Source organism: Drosophila arizonae, chromosome 3, assembly GCF_054131065.1.
Source record: "Drosophila arizonae isolate 15081-1271.41 chromosome 3, UAZ_ARI_1.0, whole genome shotgun sequence".
Classification (NCBI taxonomy): Eukaryota; Metazoa; Arthropoda; class Insecta; order Diptera; family Drosophilidae; genus Drosophila; species Drosophila arizonae.
This window is the reverse complement of record NC_142923.1, coordinates 14044381-14055252: the sequence shown is the minus strand read 5'-3', so window position 1 is coordinate 14055252 and position 10872 is coordinate 14044381. Positions and strand designations below refer to the sequence as shown.

At 38.0% G+C, this 10872-nt stretch overlaps 1 protein-coding gene across 2 annotated transcripts; it reads left to right on the top strand.

The window, feature by feature from the left end:
- Positions 1 to 5358: 5358 nt before the first annotated feature.
- Positions 5359 to 9131, top strand: LOC108611424 (uncharacterized). 2 transcript variants are annotated; one of them, XM_089465999.1, is made up of 3 exons: positions 5359 to 5554; positions 6595 to 8615; positions 8683 to 9131. In XM_089465999.1, the coding sequence occupies exons 1-2, from the start codon at positions 5448 to 5450 to the stop codon at positions 7022 to 7024; spliced, it is 537 nt and encodes a 178-aa protein (XP_089322125.1). In that variant the 5' UTR covers positions 5359 to 5447; the 3' UTR covers positions 7025 to 8615; positions 8683 to 9131. The 2 variants fall into 2 exon arrangements, with proteins under 2 accessions (XP_089322125.1, XP_089322126.1); XM_089466000.1 differs by having other exon boundaries at positions 5456 to 5568.
- The last annotated feature ends 1741 nt before the right edge of the window (positions 9132 to 10872 follow it).

The following is a 10872-nucleotide window of genomic DNA, read 5'->3' as shown; positions in this document are numbered from 1 at the left end:
AAAGCAACGAAGAGTCATGATATGGTCGTAACTCTCAGCCATATATGAAAAAATATTTATATTTACACGCAACTCACACACATATACCCACTCCCACAAATACACACACGTGTACACAGCATACAGAGAAACAAATTCTTATTTTTTATATATTTTTCGTAATTCTTTGTTTTGTATATAAAAAAATAAAAAAGAAGAAAAGTTGTTCACTCTTATTGCTTTTCGAAGCTTTTCCATTGGTTCACATTTCATTTATTTTCACTTGCAGTCAACTCAACAGGGTGTGCGTATGTGTGTGTGTGTTGTGTTGTATCTGTGTGCACTTCACAACTTAATACACTTTATTATTGAAAATATTTTTTATTACCAAGTGGGCTCTGTGAAGCGCTTTCCCAGAATTTGGCCCTGACACGCGGCACATAGTTTACCCCACAGCTTGTTGTTGCTATTGTTGTTGTTGCTGTTGGTTGGCGCATTGATTTGCTGCACTCGTTCCATGAAGTACAAATACCGAGTACAAAGCACTTCGCTCAACAACATCCAACTCTCTGCCCCATTATACGCATACAGTTGATTTCGTTTTTCGATACCCTATGACAATAAAAGATTGTGCACAGATTCATCTTAATGCTGAAGGCATAGAATATTTAATAAACGTATTGTAGATATATTGTAGATGGAGTAAAAGGACATAAGTTAGGGTAAAGCTAAAGTGAAAAGACGAAATATTAAATATGAATTAGATTTAAATAAAATTTACGTCCTCTATTATAATAATCTGAACAAAGGGCCCAACATTATATAAATCTTAGTTGCTCTTCAGTTTTCAATCTTCACGTTTTTTTCTTATTATTATATCATTCAATATGTAATCACTCCATATAAAAATCTTTCTCAACTCTTCGCTTCTTTTCTCAAATAAATATGTCGCCTCTCGTATAATATTCACCCACATATCCTTTTCTTGAAGGGTATTTATTTATCGGCTATCTGTGTATAAAAAAAATCATCTATTTATATATATTTTTATCTATAAAATGTTTTCCTGCGCGGATTTTGGTATTCATGTTGCATGTTGCTGACTTTTGAAGTTTTTGGCAAGTGGGAACTTTTCTTTTTATACCCTGAACCCATTGAAAATGGGAAATCAGGGTATAATGGTTTTGTGAAAAAGTATGTAACGGGCAGAAGGAGGCGTGGCAGACCCCACAAAGTATATATATTCTTGATCAGCGTGACGAGCTGAGTCGATATAGCCCTGTCCGTCTGTCCGTCCGTCCGTCCGTCCGTCCGTCCGTCCGTCCGTCCGTCCGTCCGTCCGTCCGTCCGTCCGTCCGTCCGTCCGTATGAGTGCGTCGATCTCAGAAGTTATAAGAGCTAGAGAGCTGAAATTTGGCATGCATACTCGTGTGTACCATACGCAGTACGAGTTTGCTTTATTTTTTCGATAAATCGTCCGATAACTTTTTTATCGAGAATAATCGAAAAATTGATTTTGTTTTTTTAGCCTAACTTGAACATTTTTAGACCTGGAGTCTTCAAATTTGTGTTGTATATAAAGTTAATCGATACAAAGATTTTGTAATTTACAGATTTTGGATACCACGCCCCCTTCTCCCCCAATTTGCAAAAAACGCATTTCAAGTACTAGAGACTTGTGCTTTGGAATGTACACACATATTTACCATATGATTACACTCTGAAAGTTTCATTAAGATCATATGTTCACAGAAGAAATTATTCGACAAATAAATTCTCATAATATTGCCCACACTGCAGCGCAGCCCAAGCGCAGTCGCTGCTTACTGCGCAGTTAGCAGAGCGCAGGCTTATGCGTGCGTGTGGATGCATCTGTATGTATGTGTGCATAAAAGAAGTGCAGAATGATTAGAATATCAGATTAGAGGGTTCAGGGTATCTCCTAGTCGAGCAGTCTCGACTAGAGCTTTCTTACTTGTTTATTATTATTATTTTTTGGGGTTTTATGCGGCTTTTTTGTTCCACTTTTTTCCGTTCTCTTTTGTTGGGGGTTCAATTTGTTTACTTTAATTTACATTTTGTGTTTTGTTTCTTTGCATTTTGCGTTCAGGGAGTATGTTGGAGCTGTTGTATCTGCGCTGATTATTGCAGAAAGTTTTTTACGCTTTGCGTTATTTTGTTGTTTCCGCTTTTTTTCATTTTTTATTATTTTTTTTTTAGAAGCCTATGCAAATGGCGCTTCGAGCCTCTTTAATGAACTACTTTTTGTGGCCGCCCATTCATTCAATTGAATTGTGCGTGTGCCACGCCTGCTGCTGCCGCCTGCTGCTGCCGCTTGCTGCTGGTGGTGCTGGTGGTGTTGCCAAACCCTTAGTTCCCATGCGCATAATTTATGTGCCCGCTTCTCAGTGGCTCATTTGCCAAAGTTTCTAAACATATATATATATATATATATATACACTATATATGTGTGTATATATTTATACAGGATTCGCTCGATTCGTTTCTGTGTGCGTCAGTTTGATAAATGATATCAATTTCTTATGAACTCTCTAGCACATAAGTGGTATAGTATTTTCTATAGGCGTCAAAGTTTGTTTTGCCAATTTTTGTGTTCCTTTTTCGTTTCAACCTCGTTTTGTTTCACTTGCTTTGCGTGAGTGTGTCTGTGTGTGTGTGTTTGTGTGTATTTGTTTTGTTGAGTTGTGTTGTGTTGTGTCAGTTGCTCAACTGTCGTCATTTTGCCAATTTGACACTTTTAACGTCTGCGCACTTGAAATTCAAATGCTCCCCGGCGCTTGACAGTCGAGCATATGAATTTTTAATGGGGCATGTGGCAGGCTTTTAGGCAGGCACGCGAAATCTACATATGGTTAAGCTTATCAATATGCTAATCGCTCTACGTCTCTGTGTGGGTGAGTGTGAGCATGTTTGGCATAATGCGGTATGCTAAATAACATACTCAGGTGAATTTTGCTTGTTAGCAGGTATTTGCCAACAGCGCTCGTCTCCATTTCCTCAGGCATCACAAAGGGTTTTTTGCTAATGGCAAATGCTGGCTATAAATAGTATGAGTTAAATTATTAATGCGCACATTTGGCTCAAAGTTTATATTTGGAAAAAATTGTCGTTTTCCTAGACGTCACATTAAAGAGCTGTGGCTATGCCACGTGGAAGCCGAATACAAAAATAAACCAAATTTAATAGGCTTCGCCTCTAAGTCCTTCAAAAAGTCTCTTTAATGATTTAAGTTTTGTAATCCTAGGTGCTTGGATTATCGAAAGTTTCTTCATTTTATAGTACAAAAATTTAGAATTAAATATTTTAAGTTACCTTTGGCATCATCTAAAATATTTTTAACTCTAACTAATTAGGGAATTCTAACAAATTGTATTATTTATATTTTTATTCATATTAATTAAATATTGCTTATTTTTATAAGCATTTCTCCAATTTGTAACCAGTCAGAGCAGTTCACTCCTTATCTTGCCTAATTTTATTGACTCCATGATACAATGATAATTGTGTTAAGTGCTTCGTAGCTCTTCTCCTAACTATAAATATTTGGACTATCAGTTTCAGAAATGCTTGCGGCCTTGTGCCTAATCAAATCAGCCATTTGAGCTGCCAACTTTTACCAATTTCACATAAACTAGCATTTCTAACGAGCCAAAAATTAAGAAAACACAAAAAGAGTAAAAACCAGAGACAGCGAAAGAGAGAGAGAGAGAACGGTAGAGAATGAGAACATTTTAATGTGTGGCCAGTTGGCTTGCAGGCCTTTCGGCTATTAGCCCAGAAAAACACACATAAAGAGCTGTGCAACACATTAGCCAGAAACGAGACTCGACGCAGACCCACCAAGTAGCCAGACGACTGACGACAAAAGCAACCAACAAAAAAAAAAAAAACTACCAAAAATTGCCGCCAGCTAAAACAGTTCCCAGACTGGCAGCGGCAGCGGCATGGGCAGCGAACTAGAAAAACTTTTTGGACGCTAATCTATAATGCTGTCAGCCATTAAACATTAAACAACTGAAAAACCAAATTTGTAACTCATTAAAAAACAGAAGAAAAAAAGAAATATTTGTATGTGGAAATGAAACTAGCTGAAAGTGAGTCGAAGTCGAAGTGACTGATAAATGCCACTTGGCTGCTCTCGCGGCTGTCTCATTTGGGCTGCCAAATAATATTTAATTATAAACAAATAAACGCGAAACGTCGAACAACTTTTGAGTGCCCGAGGCAGCTCAATGGGGTCGTATCTAGACATTTTTTATTTTTTTTTCTGGTGCTTTGTTGTTTTGGGACTGCTCTGCCTCGTAAAAGGTGCAGAGTGATTAATTATATGCCAGTGGAATTAAATCAAATATTTGAGTTGACACACACAGAGAGAGAAAGATAGATAGACAGAGAGCGAGAGAGAGAGAGGGAGAGACAGAGAGAGATGAACGGCAAAACGAATGGGCTTTTGGGTCTGGGTTCGCTACGGCTTATCTGTCTATATGAAATCACGAAATGCAAATAAAAATGACTTCGAAATGCCATAATAATTTTCCGAAGCGTGCATGAAAAATTGAAAAACCAACGAACAGAGTAGCTAGCACCGTCCGAAAGATAACAAAAATTCTCAACCTTTTCCGCTGTTAGATCAACCAAGCAAGCAGACAGTATGGGTTAGGACGACCGAGAGGTAGGCAGGCAGCCAGGCAAGCCATCATGACAAAGTACAAACGAAAAAGTAAAGAAAAAAAAAAAAAAAAATTGAAAAGGAAGAAAACATTAGCATATATCAATGCCAAATGCAAATAAATCATCAATAACATTTCTTTTCCACTTATGCACCACTTACAGATACTTAACCGCGAAGACAAAGACCGTGGATCGGCTGCAGCTGCATTTGTATATATATGCATATATAAATATACATATACATATATATATACAAGTTTATCATCATTTTGGGAGACGCAGGAGCTGGAAGAGAGCGGCAGCATTTGGAGCGTTGCCTTTTGCATAAATTGACGCCAGGCGGGATAAGCCGAATAAGTTGAGCAGCCGTCAGCTGGTGGCTGAGGGGGGCGTGAGCGAACGCAACGCCGAAATGGAAAGGCAAACATAAAGCAATTTTATGCGTTTTTAAAATGCGTCAATTGACTGAGACAACAAAAGCGCGCGCGAGCGTCGACTGCTGTTAAATTCAAGAGAATCGCATGTGAGCACGTTTCCCCTGGCAGGAAAAAGGGCGACGCACAAATCAAATACGACGCCGTATAAGCATATCGAATAGGAGCAACCGCAGGACCAAGACGCACCGAGACGTGGCTGATAAGACGCACGAGGCGAGGAGCGAACGGCAGAGGACGCTTGATGGTTTGTTGACGACCAACAAAAAGTTGTTGAGCGTGTAAACATTGGCAGCATAAAAAGGAAAAAGGGAAAAGCGAAAAGCAATAGGGAAAAGGGAAATGCCGAGGCAAAGCGGGCATCAGGAGCAGCAGCAGCAACAGCAACAAGAAGCAGCGAGCCACATTTATAAATGCTCTACAGTTACAAATTGTAGCCACAGCTGTGCGTGCGTATGAGAGTGTGCGTATGTGTGTGTATGTATGTGTGTAGCACATGTGCTGTAAACCATTTATAAATGTAACAAAAAAGCAGACAAAGCCAGTTGGGCGCAAGTGCAATGCATAAATATAAACAAAAAGATACAAGTTGAAGAAGGAGCTAAACAAGCAACAACAATAACAACAACAACAACAACAATAACAACAGCACCGTCAGGGGTAGCAGTGCGAGCTATAAACAAAACGAAGAAAAAAATCAATAATTTAAAGCGCCAGCGAATTACAATTGTATCTGTGAGATACAATTTAACAGAGACGTGAATTCCAGTTCAAAAAAAAAAAAAATAATAATAAAAAAAAAAAATAAAAATGCAATTTCTGCTTTTTTATCTATGAGCTACATTAGCGCTGTGGGTGTGTCGCGAGTGTTAACAAAAAAATAAAATACAATACGTGGCGTGCAGTGCATAAAATCGTGAATTTATATCTCTCAGCAAATGCAATTTGCAGGCGTAGATACAAATGTATCTACAAGCTGCAGTTGTGACAAGTGCAGCTTGGCGAGCCTAAAAATGCCCGGGGCAACGGACTTTAGACTTTAATGTATAACAAAAGTGAATTACCCAAAGAGAAATAGAAGCGAAACGTGACTTTTCTGCACAATGATACATTTGTAGTGTTCGGATACTTTTCACAACAACAACAACAACAACAGCCACAACATAACAATGAAATAAGCTAAACAAATAAAGTTGATAAACGAGCTCTTGCTCAATAAATACATTTGTGTCTTAAGGATACGTTTAAAGTGTTTCTCAAATACTTTTTGCATCTATAAATAAACCTTGCTTTCATTTGTAAAAGCGACAACAATTTGTGTGCTTGCATTTATGCAAACAGCAGCGCCAAATAGCAGAGGACAACCAGCTAAAATCAAATTCGAATTCAAATTTCAAACGCAAAATCCTCTAACGCATTTGCACCTGATAATTCAATTTTGTTTGTGTTTAATTTTTTTTTTTTTTTCAACTGTTCAATTCATTTGCAGAGAATTCACAATTGTCGCCAACGGAGCCGCACAGTCAGACAACAACAAATGGAACATGTTGATGCCGATGCTGGAATACAACAAACACATTGCCAAAATACCAAATTGCAAAATGAGGTCGCTTAGGGCGTGGATGCAGCAAATGCTGCTATTGCTGCTGCTGCTCTTTGGCCGCTGCGATGTCATCCGGGCGCTGGACAATGCAGCCGGCAACAGCAACAACAACAACGGCGGCGGCGGCAGCAGCATCGGTGGGTCCGGCTCTATTGTGGGCGCGGTTGGCACAGCATTAAGCGGACCACCAGGCGCACTGAATGCCAATCTCACGGATCTAGGCAGTCCCGGTGTGTATAATTCGACAAATGGTTTAATGCTAATTACATGTAGAGCAGCTGAGCTGTTTGGCTGTGAGCTCCCCAACCAAATTTGAGGCGACGCCGCCATTTTGGCCTGTTTCATCATGTGTGCGTAATACATTGTATATGTGTGTGCGTTAGTGAGCTGGTGTGTGTGTATTTTCTTGTGCGCATTTCCGGTTTCCGTTTCCGCCGTCCACTATCCGGCTGCCTTGGCAAAAAAAAAAAAAAAACTATTAGCCACTTTTAGCAAAATAACCACGCCCAGCCAGCCCAACTCTTATATACTTAACAGCTATGCTCAACGCACACACACACGCACACCCACACACACTCTAGCAAAACACTAAGCATCAATTAACCCAATTTTCAGAATCCATTTTCACCTGACTCGGGCGCTGCTCTCTGAGCTTTAGTTTTTTTCTCTATATACTTTTTCGAGCCACACTTCTTTCATGTTTTCTTTTCTTTTCTTTTATTTTATTTATTTTTTCTTAGTTCTTTTCCCATGCGGTGCAGGAATAGTGTATTTAGTTTTGCTGTCCTTTTCCGAAATATTTTTTACGTTTTTTTCCTGGCCAACAAATACTGTTTGTCCGTGTATTTCCTAGTTGAGATGTGGTTTGCTTATAGAGAAATTTGAAACGCTTTTAAGTGCTTAACGAAAAGTCTTCCAATACTTGAATATATTACACATATCTATACAAAATTTGTACTGAGAGTATAAATTTAATTTCTGCTTCAAAAAAATCTGAAACTCAAATCAATTTTTTCATAGTCTTATTAAAGTCATAAATGACTGCGTTCTGCTACAGGGTATCTGCTGGTCGGTCAGCATCGACTATAGCGCAGACTTATTCTACTGCACCACTACACCAAATCCCAAGTGGCGACGTCGCCATTCGCCGTTCGCCAAACTTTAATCCCAGAAACACCATCCATACATAGTATATAATGTGGCTTAGCCTGGGTGCCCCCTTGGCAGCTACTCTTGGTATTTGTTTTCTCTTTTTTTCTTTCTCTCTCTTTCGCAGGCGCTGACGTGTTTTGTTGTAGTTTGGTTTTGGTTTGGTCTGGAGGATTGGAACGTTTTGGAACGCCTTCGTGAAAGCTGCCAACGACAATAATAATAATAATAATAATTAATCTATTGACTTTAATTTGCAGTTTACTGAATAATGCACATAAATATTACAATTAATTTTTTCCAGCGTTTAACATTGCATATTTGAATAACCATAAAACGTAATATTCATCAAAATATTTTCTTTCATTTAATATATTGTTTTTCCGCATTATGCTCATTACAAATTGATGAGCTCGTAATCAGCGGCAAATATTTTAAATAATTTTTTAATTTCAGCTGCAAATATTTTTTTCAGGTTTCAGAGCTTTTGATTTGTTTTGCATTTAATCATAAATAATTTATGCTTACACATTTCACAGGCTCTGTGCGTGTTTCTATTAATCTACTTTTATAACTTGATAGAGTCAGCTTTCCCTTATCTCTAACATGCGGGTGACATTGGCCTAGGCAGCTGGAACGAAATGCAGTTCAAGAGACGTTTGATTGATTTGCTTGCCATCGTGGCATTCATCAACCCACATAGCTGGAAGCAGCTGCGGCAGATACTTTGGGATTACACTTGGGAGGATTGCCAAGTGGTAAGTTTTATTGGGTTCGCCCTTCAGCTATTCAAGTACAGCAGTTGACATACTTTTATGAATCTAGGTGGTTGCAATTTCATCAACTCATACGGGCTAGGCCTACTCGGAAGTCGACCATAAAGAATGTTAAGGCAACAAGGCAACAACTTGAAATGAAGGCATCTTTATATTACTTAACGTTAATTAGAAAACATATAAATACACGTACACGCTAAGAAAATATTTTGTTTTTCCTATTTTAATCATCGAAAACTGTATTACTGTAAAAATAATAATATAAAAAAACTATCCGATCTAAAAAATTTCTTGAAATGATAGACAACATAAATTAAAAAGTTTAACTTTTCTGGTTGTTAGCAAATTTATTTTGATTATTATGTTTATTGTTAAAGCAAACGCAATAAATAAATAATTTATTTTAAAAACAACATAGTCCTAAAAAGTTTCCTAGTGGCTTCGTGTTTAGTAAAAAATTATAAATAATAAATGAATAAATATTTAAGCAAATGTAAACATTATTTTTTTTATTTGTGGTTGGTTTGCAGTGAATACTCAATTACAAAATTGCCTTCAAGAGTCGATAAAAAGCCAAGTTTGTCCAAATCTATTATGAGATCAAAGATCTATATCGTCTTACCTTCTTTTCCATAGGGTGCTTAAAACAATTTCTTGTTACGCTGCACTCAACCGAACGGGGTGGGCAGGAAACGGACTGCAGGCAAATGCCTTTATAGATAACGTTCGGCCTACGCGACTGAAACCAAGAGAAACGTGTTTAAGGCCAACTTTTAGCCAGGCATTCGGCTGGGAGAGACGGAGTTTTATGCGTTCGCAGGCAGAGTGGAAAGCCAAACAAGGCACAGAGATCGATTGAAACGAAAGTGTTGATAAGCTGAGACCAAAAGATAAAGTCAATCAATCAACGGAGACAGCGTCTTTTTAAATTGACTTAATTATCTAGACTAGAGAGCCATTTTAATGGCTGATTTACATCGAAATTGGTAACTTAATATAGCAATTGCCTGCGAACAAAGCAGACACTTGGCTTATGAACATATTTGGAGCGCTCGGACAAGACAGTGAATGGCTTTTATTAACGAATTATACAAAATATTTGGACAGCGAAAACAATTTGCTGTGAATGACAACAAAAGGAGCATATTGAATTTCAATGGCCATTCAAAAGAAACTGGTTTATGGCCTAATCGCGGTTGATTTGTTGTGTCATTTGTTGGTGTTGCTTTTATTTGTTAAGAGTTAAGAGCATTTGAGAATTTATTGTTAAATTAGCTTGAAAATTGTCTGATCAATTTTCTAAGCGAAAACTTCTTGGCAAATTCCAGAGACTGCAGAAATACACAAAAACTTTCACGTTGCGTCCATTCGACATGCGCCATGCGCCATGCCCCATGCACCATTTGCCACTCTCAAAACTTGCCACACACAAAACTTGCACCCAAACAAATAGCTGGCCATAAGAAGTTGTTCAAATATTTATTTACTTTTTCAAGTTGTTGCTCCTTTCTGTATTTTACTTATATATATATATATATATTTTTTTTTTTTTTTTGCCGTGTTTTAGTCCTTGGGCAAAAAGTTTGGCCGCTACTTTTTGCACCTGCTTTAAGTTGCGCTGCTGCAAAACTAATAACAAATCTTTTCATTAGTTGCGTTAGACAAGTTAGTTAAAAAAGTGCACTTTACTCAAACAGATGAGAGCCAATATATGTGCTAAACAATAGAGCAGAACAAAGCAGGAGAGGGGGAGAGTAGTAAGGCTGCACGAGCTGGAGATACTCTGCAGAGCGAGGAATTGTAGACATTCAAAGAGCAAGCATGAAAAATAATATTGTCAACGAAACTATGAAAACAAAAATTCTTAGCTAAGTAAATAGAGAGTTGGTGTAGAATATAGAGTAAGTTTATTGAAATTCTTTAACTTTGAACTCAAGTTAGATTTATTATACAGATAGATAGCTAGCGCTTATTGAAATACCTTTTTCTAACAATTGGCCATAGCCTTAAGGCTAAGATGAGAAAAAGATTGTCAAAGCCAATAAACAGCTGGCAGCATAAAGAAGACGAAAGCCACAGCTGGAGTTGGAAACTGACTGCAAGTTGTCTAAAAGTTATTGTTGCTGCTGCCGCTCCTGCTGCCCCTGCCATGCATAATGAAAACATAACATTTAGTTAGCACTTGTATTTATCTAAGGCAGACACAGAGCAAGTGAGCGAAATGGCCAAGAGTTTTCCA

Bases quoted from the DNA above. Each gene is read 5' to 3' on its own strand.
- LOC108611424 (XM_089465999.1), top strand. From the start codon at position 5,448: ATGCCGAGGCAAAGCGGGCATCAGGAGCAGCAGCAGCAACAGCAACAA. The intron at 5,555-6,594 runs GTGCGTATGAGA...ATTCATTTGCAG, and splicing joins AATTGTAGCCACAGCTGTGC to AGAATTCACAATTGTCGCCA.